At 38.1% G+C, this 16,356-nt stretch overlaps 1 protein-coding gene across 1 annotated transcript in view; it reads right to left on the bottom strand.

Moving 5' to 3' along the window:
• The window catches only part of LOC150078319 (uncharacterized protein ZK1073.1-like), a 483,468-nt gene that overhangs the window by 321,928 nt on the left and 145,184 nt on the right, over positions 1 to 16,356 (bottom strand). Inside the window, exon 2 of the mRNA XM_090384761.1 lies at positions 14,057 to 14,107. Coding sequence (XP_090240887.1) covers positions 14,057 to 14,107 — 51 coding nt within the window. The remainder of the gene's footprint in view (positions 1 to 14,056; positions 14,108 to 16,356) is intronic.

The raw sequence follows: 16,356 nt of genomic DNA on the forward strand, positions 1-16,356 counted from the left end.
TTTTTAAAATCGATCAATATGTATACACTCATATGAAATATACAATTTGCTTTTATGTATTGATATGTCTGTATATATATATATATATATATATATATATATATATATATATATATATATATATATATATATATATATATATATATATATATATATATATATATATACACATGCAACTTTAGACGAAGTAACCTTTTTTAAAACTAAGTCTAATCTTTTTGAATTTTATTCTTTCCATGGCGCACTATAACCTTGCTGTTTTTGCGCCACAAAAATCCAAATCAAATCCAAAAATCCAAATCTCATGAAGTACTGATAATGAGTGATCAAGAATGCTTTGCACAGCCGATTTTTACACAGGCATTCCTGCAGATTGATATATATATATATATATATATATACCATAAAATATGTTTATAGTATACTTATACAGTATAATAATTTTCCGTTAAAAACTTATAATATATCATTATTGGGAAAATTTCATGTATATGTCAATTAAAGGAACAGAGGTAATAAAAACGGACTTAATAAAAAATAAGAGGAGGAGAATGCATTTTATAGGCAATCATTAATTATTGAAGTAGTGGATTACGATCAATATGTTCAGCGAAATACAGCCATATCCTGGAAAAATAAGAGGATGTCATTTAGTAAATATGTTTGTCAGCTTATGCTTCTCTGTTTTCATATCCCGTGGAATTATTGCATACGTATATATATTGCAGCAGCAATTAAGAAGGTAGATAAATTTACGCCGACAAGCTACGGAATTATCTGTGGTTTGGTTATGATTGTGAATAAGCTGATACGGCGGTGCCCACTCGTTTGCGGTATGATTGCAAAAAGAATCACGAGGATTTCTGTGCCTTGTGCCTTTACTCATTCATAATGTCGAGGAACTTTTAAGGCAGCCATCGTTTCCTTATTTTTGTCTTGCATTTTCCTATTCACTGCTGTTCTCTTAATTATTTTTTTTGTATATAATAAAAACGCAGTAAATAGTATATTTGTAATCACTCCTAAAACCCTATTACAACAATAACATCTAACAGTGTCTTGATGACTCAGCTTAAGCTGTTTTAGTTGTGCAAAAATTTGGAAATTCAATAAAGGGATCCAAATTAAGTTGATCGATTAAATCCAGGAGGAAATTTAGTGGATAATAATCTCCCATAATCTGTTCTAAATTTTAAATAATGTGTGGATTCCAGTATGGCGCACAGGTACTTTAATCTTTATATAAGATAAACGCGAGTTGTTTAAAGATTTTCTGTTAGTTAATTTAAATATAAATCGTTAAGCCTTGTATGTTCCTTCTGAGGGCTAATGGTTTTGAATGATACTTATTTAGGTAAGTGTAGGAACGGTTATTCTTATAGACGTATATTCCACTCTGCCTCAACATCTATTTTATTATTTTTGTGTGGACTCTTTCAATTTTTCAATTAGTCAGTGTAGAATTTGTGTTCCAAACAGAACATCCGAATTCTAGTGTAGGAAAGATTATGTGAGAAAACAAGGTGTTCGTTAGAGCAGAGTTGTTTACAGAAGATGCGAACCGTTTTTTGAATCCTGTATTTCTGTATGTTTGAAGTGGTATATTATTTACTTTGTGTGAAAAGAACAATTGTAAGTGAAGGTTGATCTAGTTTATATTATAAGTAAAATCACTGATAGGTTTTTCAGGGTCGACAAAGGTCAGAGTATGACATTTAGCAGCGTATTATTTTAATATTATTTTTGACTGCCCAGTTACTAAAAAGCTCTAAAGAATTTTGAAGAAAGTGGCATTGTTTCTGGTTATGACAAGAAGTACGTATCTTTATATTGTCGGCATACATTAGGGTTCTGACACCGTACAGGAAAGTAATTTTGATGAGGTCATTGACGAAATGAACTTCTAGTTGAATTTAATTTCATTACGCCAATGAGTGTGAGAATTGTCAGTGAGCATAAGAAATTACCAACGAGTGATTTCTCACGGTAAACTTGCGAGCTCATAATTAGCTTTAATAAATTAGTATTATTTCATTTTGAAATGCGGATAGTGTTCTTAAAATACTGTGCCGCATAGCTCGTGGTATAAAAAGCTGAACAGCTTCCTACGCTAGAGCAGTGGTAATTTACATCTAGTCGTGCAAGTAACAGTGATAAAAACAAGACAACGAGGTGGAATTTTTTAGTTCGTTATAACGAATGTAAAATAGCATTAGGTTTGTGGGAAATCGGCCGGGCCCTCCACGTATGTCGTCATAACGTGTAGGGACGTTAAAAAGAGGGTATCTATAAAGCGCTTCGAATGTATTTGGAAGCATTAAACTTCAGTTGCCAGTTTTCAGGCCATTTTATGTAACCAGTCTCATTTGGAAACAAAATGGTCTGATTCTGATCGTTAAACACCCTTCCTACCTTTAAACATTAGCAAACTTTGACAACTTCCCTGGCCGACCGGGCTAGCCGGGTGGGTAAAGTGCCTGCCTGGCAACCCAAAGGTCGCGGGTTCGATTCCCGCCTCGGGCTTGGATCAAAGTATTACAAAAAAAAAAACCTTGGGAGGTGCATTATGGCCACAGAAGCCTATGCGCCAACAACTACCAAAAAAAAAAAAAAAAAAAAAAACAACTTCCCTGCATTCCCTCATCAGTGTGATTAAGGAAGCATTGGATGTCTGATGAGAAAGAGAAATAATCCAAAATTCGCGAATCCATCTCCCTTCACGAAGGGAGAGGATTCGCCAATTGGTTCGCTAAGTACACTATACCGATCGAGATGGTCTTGCACTGAATTCTTAAACATAGACTCTATGACCTTTCACCACTGAGTCAAACTTACAGGTCTATAGATGTCCATTACGTCTTCAGCACCTGATTTGTTTATAGGGGAAACAGTGCTTCTCTAAATCACGGGAGATCGTCTCGGAATATACTGATAATCTCACTGACATTCGCAACTGATTTAACACTCACATACAACCTTTTTTTAAATATAATAGGATATAATACATTTTAGAAAACTTACTTAAAATGATAAAATCGTTATAATGCTCAGTGAGGTAAGTAAAAATTAATGTATTAATACGTGGTCAGACAAAGTAATAACATAAAAAAATCATAAACTATGGTACATATTATCTTTTCAAGAAGCCACAACATGACAGTTATTTATGAAAGATTTTAGTTCAAATTCCGCAAAATTTATTTTATTTAATATCTATTATCTTAAATTTGGTAATTTAAGAATCATGAATTTAGTTCATTTTTTTACCACTTGAGGTCTCTACTGTCTCAGTCTTTTATGTTGTAGATCAATGGGCCGACCGGGCTAGCCAGGTGGGTAAAGTACCTTCCTGGCAACCCAAAGGTCACGGGTTCGAATCCCACCTCGGGCTTGGATCAGAGTAGTGCAAAAACTTTGGGAGGTGCATTATGGCCACAGAAGCCGATGCGCCAACAACTAACAAAAAAAAAGTAGATTAATAGTTCCCAAACTATGCTACGCAGAACCCAAGGGATCTGCGAAGAGTTCCCCGGGGATCCGTGGATAATTTCTGTAATCGCTACTTTCGATTTTATTTATTTTTAAAAACAAATCTAAATATCGTTACAGACTGGATGTCGCACCCGACATGACAATCAGTTGTCTACAAACCTTTATTGACTTCGAGGGAGCTTTTGACTCCATTCAATGGAACAACATTCTTATAAGGACTACTTCACGCATCGTACAGTGACTGTTAAGTCGTTGGTTGGTTCCATTGTATAAGAGGCGACTAGGCGATGCCCACAAGGATCGGTTTTTGGACCGCTAATGTGGAACCTAGTTTTGGAGGACTGATTGCATAGGGACTTCGAGCATACAGAGATGGTGGCGTATGATGATGATCTTTTGCTGCCTGTTGAAGGAAATTCACGGCTGCAACTAGAAACCACGTCACAGCAGGTTTAGCTTGAACTTAATAACTGGTGTAGGTTACATAAACTGACTGTATCAGGAACCAAAACAAGGACAATGGTCTTCAAGGGTCATTTTTCAGGTAGAAGACTCCTAGTTGTGAGAATGAATGGGTCGAGTCTAAAATCGGCAAGGAAATTAAAATATGTAGGTATTATGCTTGATGTATCTTTGACTTTCAACTCACATGTTATATATCTATCAGAAATGGTGAGGAAATTTATTGGGATGATTACTTGAATCACTAGGATTGGCTGGGGAATAAAAGTTATGGCAATTAACTTGCTATATGAATGTGTATTTATCCCCATGTATGGTAATGTATGGTGCACCAATTTTGTTTGAGTGTGTAAGTGGAAAAGTATTTACTAGAAAGCTCATTTCCATTCAAGCAGTAATGCTTCGTAGGATATGCATGGCATGCAGAACTGTGTCGACCCAAGCTTTGCAGGTTTCGACTGGAAAATCGCCTATTGATCTGCGTTTGATGTATTGTGGGTTGGCTTACTTCGTCTGCCGTGGCATTCCCTCTTCTTTTATGAATATAGAGGTGGACATCCTGACAGATCCAAAGAAGAAAAATGCAAGAACCTGGGACACTCTGGTAAATGTCTGGTAGGAGCGTTGGAGTGTTTGTGATAAAGGACAGATTACACAAAAATATCCCCCAGATATAAGAAATGCAGCCTGGATAAAGTTTAAATGGTTTGCACCAGACTTACAGGCTATGTTCTTATTAACTTTTTATGGTTCGATTAATGCAAAGTTGCACGATTTAGGAATCACTGAAAGATCTAGTTGCCATTGTGGAGAAAGAGAATCATGGGAACATGTTATATACAGCTGTGAGGAGTACAGCGATCTACTAATTGAATTCTTATCTCGGGTGAGTAATCTCAATCTTACGGCAGAAGGCTGCGAGACGATTCTACTTGATAAACAGGAGAACTTCTTGGCTTTCCAAGCCTTTGCAACTGCTATTTTTGTTAGGCGGAAGATTCTTCTGCATCCGGAAGCCTTGGATTGGTAAAGCGGTAAAGCAGTGACAGATTACCTAAGGTTTTGTGGAATCGTTCTGAAAGACTTTTCTTTGGTGGAAGCATGAATCTGCTATGTCCACTGCAACTCGCTGGTATTTCTTGTGCTGGTATTTCTGTTCTCGACAGCTCCTTGAGCTGCTGTCTTTCCAACAGACTCTGAACAGATGTATCTCTTTGCGATGAAGTTTGGACTTTGTCTGAAATTTAATTATGTGTATATTTATTTTTTATGTAATTTGATCATTCTCAGTTTTTTCATATGTATCTGTTTTGGTTGTGGCAGTTTTCCCTCTCGGTACTTGGGCAAACAGGAGAGGGAGAATATTAAAGTACTGTACTGCTATATTATGTGTAACTCACGGCTGGGTTGCCATAGGTTGGTTCGGACCGCTTTAATTAATAAATAAAAAAATAATAAAAATACTCCCACCTTCAAAGTACTTTGTGAGACCTAAAACACAACACCATTCTTCACACTAGTAGCCTATGGGATGATTATTTACTCAAATAGTGACAATTCAGTTACCTTTTGTGTCAGTCTGAAAACGTTAGATTGTAAACAAATAATAAATCGGTTCTAAGATATAAATTTTTAATTTTGGATACCTATCGTATGGACACCCCATATTTAAGTCATCTAGGATATGAGGATCCGTGGTTATTTTTCGAAGCCAAAAGGGGTCCGCGAGCAAAAAAGTTTGGGAAACACTATTCTATATATTTTCATTACATCGACTTCGGCGCCTCCCTAACCAGGTGGGCAGGAGCAGCAGTGCGTAGCACACGCTTCTTGATTAGACTGGGGTTCGAGCCCGTGCCCACTGGATGCGGAAAGGTCAAGGAATGACCACCGCATATCCCCAGAGCAATGTGGCTTTAGTTGCTAATGCTGATAAAAAACCAAATAACAACATATATTTCATTGTTTTGGTTTCGTTTCGGCTTAGTCGTTAAGTCTTTTTTTTTTACTATTTTCTTTGTGCATTTTCCGTTTGTTCTTCTGTTGAGTCAACCGTGAACCACATGTCTGCATTATGTGTCCCCCCAAATATTTATCACTTTTTGGCTCGAATCTCATAAATTCCAAATATATTAATTTTAGCATTAGCATTAGTAAAGGCACATGATGCAAGGAAGCAAACTTATATAGCATCAGCCAAAAAAAAAAAAAAAAAAACCTTCTCATTTCACCCATCCACTCACTCCAAATGTTCGTCTAGTTCTGCATTGAATCCATTTAAGCTATCAACTTCTACAACGGCAGATGGAAGTTTGTTCCAGCGATCAACCACCCGCTGGCTAAAAGCGAACTTCCATGCATCTATCCTATAACTGTCTTTCCTCAATTTGAATTTATGCCCTATCAGGCGATTATCCTGAGCAAGAGGAAGAATCCCATCAGCATTGAGCATTCTCCAACCATTCAACGCTTTATACACCTCAATCAGATCACCTCGCAGGTACCTAGTTTTTCCAAACCCTTTGTTTCATTCACTAATCTTGTTGCCCTTCTCTGTACTCATTCCAGCAGCACTGCATCCTTTTTAAAATGAGACCTCCAGACCTGTATACAGTACTCAAGGTGTGTCCCGACCAGATATTCACCTCCTTATCCCTGCTAGAAAAATTGCTGTATATCATTGACAAGACACTATGAGCTACTCTTGCAGACCGTCTGCACTGCTCAGAAAATTTCATATCTGTCTGCACAATTACTCCCAGGTCCTTTTCGTTCTCTACCACTGTCAGTGTAGTACCACAGAGTTGCTACGTTACTCAGGGGTTACTGCTTCCCATATGTAGTACTTTACACTTGTCAATGTTAAACTACAGTTACCACCACCACTTAGCCCATCTGCTCAACTTTTCTAGATCCTGTTGCGGCAGCGTACTGTCATTAGTATCATTAACAACCTTGCCGAATTTCGTATCGTCTGCAATTAATCCTGGTATACCATCATCAATATCATTAATAAATACAGAAAACAACAATGGACTCAACACTGAACCCTGGGGGACTCCACTAATAACATTAGTCCACGAAGAGCATTGTCCATTGATTAACACTTTGTCTTCTCTCACTCAACCACCCCTTTATCCATAGCATCAATTTTCCTCCAGTGTCACACTGCTCCAATTTCTGCAGCAGTCTTCCATGTGCAACAGTATCAAAAACCTTTCTAAGATCCAAGTATATGATATCAAAGTTATTCCCCGCATCCAGTTCCTTTGTTACCACATCATAGTATCCAATTAAATTGGCGCCTCCGTAGCCAGGTGGGAAGGAGCAGCAGTGCATAGCACACGCTTCTTGATTAGACCGGGGTTCGAGCCCGTCACCACCAAATATGGAGGATGCGGAAAGGTCAGGGAATGACCACCGCATATCCCGGAGAAATATGGCCTTAGTTGCTAATGCTCCTAAAAAAAAAAAACCAAACCAAACAAACCAATTAAATTGGTCAGGCAAGACTTTCCCTTAACAAAACCATGCTGTGTCAGAGCTATGATTGAAGTCTTGTCTAGATGATCCTGCAGTGCTTCTTTAACCAGTGCCTCCATTAATTTCCCTGGAACAGAAGTTAAATTAACAGGTCTGTAATGACTTTTGTCACCCTTTGATCCTCCTTTCTGAATTGGGGTCACATTTGCACATCTCCAGTCCATGGGTACCTCCCTGAGTCCAAGGAAGCTCTCGTAATTATGGCTAAGGGTTTGCTTACTTCTTTTGCTGCCTCCTTTGGTATAACTGGATAGAGCCCATCCAACTAGGTGCCTTTCTTATGTTTATCTTCAACAATTTCCCCTCCACTTTGCTCTCAGTTATTACAAAATCATCTAGCTCACTGCCAGAGTGAAATTAACTTCTGCCATTCCCCTCCCCGAATAACTCCTCATATGTGAATGTAGAAGCAATATACTCATTTAGTTTGTTAGCTACCTGAGCAGGATCACCAACAGTTGAATCATCGATATCAAGTGGACCAATCTGATTCATCCCCTTCCTTCTAGAGTTTACATAAGTGAAGAACTCTTTGCTGTTTTTCTTTGCATCCTTTGCCAAAGATTTCTCGTAATCTGCCTTTGCCTGCCTAACCTCCTTTGTGACTTGGTTACAGACCAGCTTATATCTATCATAGGCTTCCGTGTCACCTATTAATTTATATGTATCCCATGCAATTTTTCTTGTCTGCCACATGTCTAATTAGTTCATCTGACATCCATTTAGGCCTAAACATTGAACAATATTTCTTAGTTGGTGTGAAAAGCCTAGTAGCTTCCAAGATTAATTCTTTGAATGCTTCCCATTTTGAATTTGCTGTTGGTAACATCATCAGTTGGTCCCATCTTAAAGACTTTAAATACTGTCTCAGACCACCGTAGTCACCTTTGCGAAAACAAAACCCCTCTCCTTTACCCTTTTCCTGATGGTAGTTACCTCTTTGAGTAAATCCTATTTCACCACACTGTGATAACTGCCACCTAATGGTTCCTTTATCTGCAGATTCTTAATGTATGAAGAATCACTACTAATAATGAGATTAAGAGCATTACTCCCTCTAGTTGCCTCCTGAACTTGCTGCTGTAGATAACAATCATCCAATAAATCCACAAAATCCTTGCTAGTGTGTGAGTGACCAATCCACAAATTCCAGTCAGGGAAATTAAAATCTTCCATTATAAGACACTTTGATTAACTGGCTCACTATATTTCTCTGTACAGTTGTTTATTATACTCGTCAGAGTTATTAGGCCTGTAACGCACTCCTACTCTCAATTTTGCTTTCCAATTACTTATTTCACCTAAAGTGACTCGACACTGCACTGTCAAACCATGTCGACTGGCTGCATTGCCTTGGATTTTATGTGTTTCTTAATTAATAGCATAACCCCTCCTCCCCACTTCGTATCCTGTCTATCCTTCCTCAACACACTGTATTTCCCCATCTATTATTTCATTCCTTATATCAATGTGGCTCTATGTCTCTGATATCCCAACAATATCTGCCTTTGATGTTTTGATCAGCGCCTCAAATTCTTAAAATTTATTTACCAAACTCCTAGCATTGGTGTATACGCAAGTATACATGCCCATGTTCCTATTCTTAGCTACCCTAACACAGCCCCTGTATTTACTTGTTCCTGAATGACTTCCAGCACTCTCTGAAATCACCTGCACCTTGTTTTCCGGGGTGCTGCTCATTCCAATAGAAGCAGTGCAAGAATCACTTTCACCTCTGTCAGCGGCTACTGTTAATCTATTAGTCTCTGTATCCACCCAAGCTAGCAGTTTTGCAATCCACCTGACACTGCCTCGATAGCTTTAGCAAATATTCTTGCACCCTTTCTATTTAAGTGTCTCTCTTGTTAAAAAGCAAAGACCAGGCTGTAAAAAATTCTACCCCTTGAGCTTTGCACAATCTTTCCAGGGCCGAATTGATCGAAAAGGCTCTTATCATATACTCCCTCCTATCGTGTTTGGGCAAATTAAACCTTAACCCACGGCTTTTTTTCAACATTGAACAGACTTTGAGCAGATTTTATTAAATTCTTTCTAAATTCACCATTTTTTGATTCTTCATTTCACGGCATGTGCTTTGCGTTAGAAACGGAGACTGTATATTGCGGTCTTTTCGTTAAATTCTGATTTGTTGACTCGATGATGAAGCCAGATTGTGCTTTATACCACAATACACTTATCAATTTTTATTTCTATTTCTTCGCTTTGTTACTTATGTGTCTTTACTCTCCTTTCTTTATTTCTTCATTCTATTATTTATATGCACTTACATTCATTATGGTCGTTGAGTACTTTCTGTCTGTGAGTGCCCCTTAGCTATAAACTCCCTTCCTTTTTTTAATTTTGCCTTTCTTTTTCTTTTATATTATATATTGTTTATATGTTTGTTTATGCACTGGTATTCAAAGAAAGCGCATCACCCCTTAAAATTGTTATTGTCGTCCGAATAACGTAAGTATATGGCAGTATTCCTCACAGATTGCATCAGATAAGATTGACACATGTAGGTAAAGATGTAATATTGCATCAGCCGTTAATTTCAGCTATATAAGCAAGCTCTACAAGAGTTGCAGTCATTCCTTGCTTGTGCCACTCCTTGTTGTCATTCCTTGCTTGCGAGTTACGTGCAGTTGACGCCACGAAGAAACAGTGCTATTGTTGCTTTACATGAGGAAGGATATTCTTCTCGTCATATTGCTTATATAGTGTCTTGTAATCAGTCAACAGTGAGTAGAATTTTCTTTCCAAACTCAAGAATACTAGTTCTGCTGATACGAAAAAAGGAACTGGAGGCAAACGAGTCTCTGCTCAAAAAAAGACCGTGTTTTGAAGCGCTTATGCCTTAAAAACCGTAAAGCTTCTTCGTCAGAGCAGAAAAGAGAACGGGAAGAACATACAGGAGTGGTAGCAAGTGCAGTAACAATCAGAAGACGCCTCTTCAAAAATGGACTTGTAGCCCGTCGTTCTAAGAAGAATCCTATGCTCACACAAAAAATGAAAAAAGCCCGATTAATTTGGTGTAAGGAGCATGTCAAATGAACCCTCTAGTAGTGGAAGTCAGTTATTTTCTCGGATGAGAAGAAACTCAACCTGCATGGCTCTGATGGGAGACAAACGATTTGCCGTAGACGTGGTGAAGAATACCATCCAGACTGTATGTTGTCTACAGTGAAATTCCATACCAGCCAAATGATATGGGAGTGCATTTCGTATCGCGGAGTAGGTTACCAGCAGTTTATAAAAGATTGCTGCCATCCATTAGAGACCATTTCAATCTACCAGTGTACACTGGTGTTCGAAGAAAGTGCATCACCTAGGAATTTCACATTTCTAACCCTTTTTCGCGATGGTATGTTACATTAATGACTAGCATCACAAATAGAAATATAAACAAAATATATTTATTAATAGTTAAGGCAAAGCTAAGTAATATTTGACAGATGCTCTCAAAATATTCCAAAATTAGCATTTTCAACCTTTATACAACAGTTTTGGTAAACACGGCAGTTATGGCTGAAATGTTATCAGAAGCCCTCAATTTGCTTCAGTTTATCGTTTTAAATGGAAAACAAAATGAAAAGTTCATCAGGTGTAAACTAATATTTAGTTGAACCGCCCCGCCCCGGCCCTGATGACAGCAGCACATCGTCGAGGCATTGACAAGATTAATTTCTGAAGATAATCAACTGATAGTTCGTGGTTGCAAACACGAATTATGGCTTCCTGAAATTCACGAAGGGTTTTTGGTTTCTTTCTGGCAACTGCAGATTCCACTCGATGCCTACATACACTTTTCGCCCGATGACGAGGAGCATAGCTACTGAAAGATGCAGTTACTTGGCAGGTTGAAATGGTCTCTAATGTTTGGCAGCAATTTTCCTTCCAATATAGCTAGGTATCCATTGGCATTTACGGAACCTTTTATAAATTGCAGGTGACCTACTCCGCGATGCGAAGTGCACTCCCATATCATTTGGCTGGTAGGGAAATTCACTGTAGATACCAGACAGTCTGAATGGTATTCTTCACCACGTCTACGGTGAATCGTTTGTCTCCCATCAGGGCCATGCAGGTTGAATTTCTCATCCGAGAAAATAACTGACTTCCACTGCTCGGGGTCCATTTGGCATGTTCCTTCCACCAAATTGATCGGCCTTTTTTCATTTTTTATGTGAGCATAGGTTTCTGCTTAGAACGACGGGCTACAAGTCCATTTTTGAAGAGGCGTCTTCTGATTGTTACTGCACTTGCTACCACTCCTGTCTGTTCTTCCCATTTTCTTTTCAGCTCAGACGAAGAAGCTTTACGGATTTTAAGGCATAAGCGCTTCAAAGCGCGGTCCTGTTTTGGGCTAGAGACTCGTTTGCGTCCGGTTCTTTTATTCCTATCAGCAGAACCAGTATTCTTAAGCTTGGAAAGAAAAATCTATTCACTGTTGACTGATTACAAGACACTCTATAAGCAATATGACGGGAAGAATATCCTTCCTCACGTAAAGCAACAATTGCACTGTTTCTTCGTGGCGTCAACTGCACGTGGCTTGCCATCTTGACACAAGCAAGGAATGACTGAAACTTTTGTAGCGCGTGCTTATATAGCTGAAAGTAACAGCTGATGCAATATTACGTCATCATCTACGCGCGTCAATCTTTTCTGATGAAATCTGTAAGAAATATTGCCATATACGTACGTTATTCGGATTACAATTACAATTTTAAGGGATGCTGCACTTTCTTTGAACACCAGTGTATATATATCAGCTTTCACCTGTCCCATTAGTTGGTTTCGCTCATCTTCAGTATTGTCTCCCTGTTGACTCTTCTTCAAGATTGATACATCGCTTAATTTACAGCATTCTGACTCCTTGTCACTGATCTTTCCTGGTTCGAATGCTCTTTCAACTATAAAAATCGTTGCAAAAGTTTGTATTCAACTCATCTGCCATTTTTGCCGGGTTTTCTGTGACTTTTTCAGTTCAGTCAATTAAGGGACCTGTTTAAATCACTGTCTTATTTTTTTCGTATTCACATACGATGAGAATTGTTTGTCTTCATTTTTATCTCTCTTTGCTAGTGATTTTTCATAGTCAGCTTTCGCTTGTCCCATCAGTTGGTTTTGTTACTTGACGCTTGTAATTCCCATATAAATCAATATCTTGTAACAGTCCGTTATTGGCCCATGCGTTTTTCTTTTGTTTAATTAAACCTTTAATCTCTCTCTAGTCACTTATTTTGACAGGTTTCTTTTGCAAAACTTGACTGGAACAAATGTATTTGTAGCTCCCAGAAAAAAATTATTGAATACTTCCCAAAATGAACTGATATGCAATAGCATATACAGTAGTTGTGTCTTAAGTTAATAGAGCTTAAGTAATATCTCAATCCACTATAATCCCCCCCCCCCCTCTTTTGAAATTGAACCCTTACCTTTTGACTGAAATCTCTTTGGATCCTGCCCATTTTTCGACATTGTGTCAGAGTAGTGACACAATGTCGATTGATTCCTGCACTGTCAAATTTTGGATGCAGTTTGGAGCCTTGGTGAGAACCAAGTCAAGGATAGGAAAGTTTCTTGTACTTTCTCTAACATGTCGGAATAAATAACAATCATATAAATTGCTCAAAAATCTGTTTTCCTGTTTAATCTTGCTTATCTGTTTCAATTTGCTTATCGAGATTTTGACAAAAAATTCTATAGGCGAAATCAGAATCGTTTGGTGTGTAGCATACGCTGATTATCATCTTCCCTTTACTGCAGTTCATCTTGCATTGCAGAGACGCAATGTATACCTGAAGTTTATCTTTCTCTGGATAGTCTAATCGCTTTCAGAATGCGTTTGATAAGAATCATTCTGAGGCTTCCCCCTTATCTTTCGTTTCTTCCTATCTCTCCTGACGACGCTATACGTACCATAATGAAATTATGGTAAGTATAGCATTGTCTCTTGACACTATTGCTCTGTTAGTCCTATTATATCAGCACGTGTTGATTTAATCAAAAGCTAAAATTCGTTTAACTAATTTACAATAAGAAATAAATTAAATGAATGGCATATCTGTGTAAACAAATTAAATTTTGTATCTCTTTTGGCTTTCCACAACCATCTCTTATAGCTGCTTAAACACGTTTTTTTTTTTTCTCTCGTTTGCGACTAATCGTGATATTTACACTTGTTTCATGTTTCTTTCTGTGCAAAAGACAATTACCCGTCGGACAAAAGTACGGCCTTTTGCCATGATATTACATTACCGGCTTACATCAGCATGTTATTATATTGGCGCCTCCGTAGCCAGGTGGGAGGGAGCAGCAGTGCATAGCACACGCTTCTTGATTAGACCGGGGTTCGAGCCCGTCACCACCAAATACGGAGGATGCGGAAAGGTCAGGGAATGACCACCGCATATTCCCGGAGCAATATGACCTTAGTTGCTAATGCTCCTAAAAACCAAATAACAAACAAACAGCATGTTATTTAACATGCCGTGATTAATAATACAAATGCCAATGTATAATAGAGAGAGAGAGAGAGAGCTTGACTGACCTGAACATAAACTGTAAGTTTTCCACTCTTCGGGGCCACGACTTCGTATCGCTGAAAAGAATAACAAAATATCATAATTAGAACAGAAACCACAGGTCCGATCATTTTAAACTTGAGTACCGATTATGAAAAAAAAATTCAATTTTTGTTTCATGAGTTACAGACAGACAAAGAATTAGTGACCTATGTACTTTTTCAATTAATAATGTGAAATCCCTCCTTCAGTGTGAATCATTTCATATCCGTTGGTGGCTATTCAGCTCGATCTCTTAAATCGTTTTCATCAATATTAGCCCATTCTGAAAACAGTTAAGCCAGTAATTCATTAAAATTTCGTGTATTCTGTCGTATTTTCACTTTCCGTTCAAGATAGGCCCAAACAGGATTTGAGTCTGGTGACTGGCTAGTTTAAATGTCCTATTTTATTATCCTCGTGTCAGTTTAAAAACATTAGAGACCCCTTAATCCGAATCGGAAGTGTCATCCTTGAATATAGAAGTATTGAAATCATGAGTACTCCTCAAATATTCAATATAAGGCACAACCTGATCTTCCAGAATATTTGTATAGCCAGCCTGATTTATCCTGGTTGATATTTATAGTATGATACCCATTTCGTCGAGTTAAAACACCCCCAAAGCATCACTGATCCACGACCAGTTTTTACGACATTTTGTGCTCAATCTGGATGAATACCTCATTGTTTTTCTTCTGACCTCGGTGCCTGGCATCATTAGAGTATTGCATTTGAATTTGGCATAATTTGGATTTGTCAGACCACATCACATTTTCCAATCATCAACAGGCCAGTTTTTATGCCTTTTAATATTGGCCATTTTCGGGTACCCCGTTCCAGATATCCATGTTATGCAATTCTCTTTGCAGTGTTCTCTCATAAATTGGCTGATGAGGCCTTTAGTTAATTGCTTACAGCAGTTTTAGTCTTGTCTTAGTCTAGTCTTAGTCCGTTTACTAGATGCGATATTCGTTGCTGACCACGATCACTTAACACAGACTTTCGACCCCAATTCTACCGCTGATTGATTGATTTTTCTCGCACCATTCTGTTTGATTTTTACCCACACCATTCCTTACGGTAACTTTTCTTTCTAGAACACCAGCAAATACAACTCATTCTCTAACAGATTGTCCTTTAGACTTTCCAAATGCTGTCACTCCTTTTTACCACTTACTAACCCATCCCTTTTTCACAGCTGGTATACCTGTAAGTAGAAACGGGTTAACGTAAACGTAGAAACTGCGCGTGATCAATCTGTTATATGCCCTACAGGCGACTAATTTTTTGTCCGGTGTTTGTATTTTATTTTATTTTTCTAATAATACAGTAGTATAATTGCTACTAATAATGGAGTAATGTGATAAATTCTATTATTCTTGCTACGGTACGCGCGTCCGTTGGAAATCATTGTGCTATACTGATATTTCTTTATTATTATCTCTCTGTACATTAAAAAAGTTTTCGTCATAGTGATATTTATTCGAGCCAATGGGAGAAGAGGGCGGAGCAATTACGTCACTAAATGCGCAGGTAAATAATTACATTGTTGTCTTCCACTGAAAGACAACTGCCTCCATAATGTTCACCAACCTCGTGTACGAGGTTGGAGAACGTTATGCCATCATTTGATGTTCCATTGTAATGTTAGCTGATGAATTGACCGGTTTAGTTTGTATATTTGTAAATAGTTTATATTTTGTATATTTGTAAATAGTTTATATTTGGTAAATATTTTAAATATTTGTATAGTTTGTAAATATTTTTAGTCCTGCTCTTTCGGATGCAACAATATTCCTTATGCATTATGGAACCCGAATCAAAAGGCCTTTTCTTAAGTGACCTATGTAAACGCAGGTAAATAATTACATTGTGATATTTATTCCACCTTGAGAACGCTGTGTGGTAACTAATGGAAGAAGAGGGATGCTGGTCATGTGGTGCAAGTGTGCAGGGCAATTACGTCACTACAAATGCACAGGTAAATAATTACATAGGTCATTTCCTGGATAGATATTGACCAAAGTAAAGTAAAGTATGTTAGCTGCCTGTTGGCACCAGGGGTTTCCCCCATCTCCGCATTGTGTACTCTGTTTGTGTATCACAGTACTCTGTGGAGGCCAAAGATTTAAAAGTCTGTGGGGGAGTGGAATGTCATGTGGCGTTATGTTCTGTTGTTCTTCTGACCGTTTAGCCTTTGGGCCTCTATTGGGACCCACCGTTCCACACACTTTGCCACGAGGAGGCAGGTCAGGCACCTAGTAGATTTTTTAAGTACTCTGGC

The sequence above is a fragment of the Mastigoproctus giganteus genome, chromosome 11 (genome assembly GCF_048544385.1).
Source record: "Mastigoproctus giganteus isolate SK-2022 chromosome 11, ASM4854438v1, whole genome shotgun sequence".
Taxonomy (NCBI): domain Eukaryota; kingdom Metazoa; phylum Arthropoda; class Arachnida; order Uropygi; family Thelyphonidae; genus Mastigoproctus; species Mastigoproctus giganteus.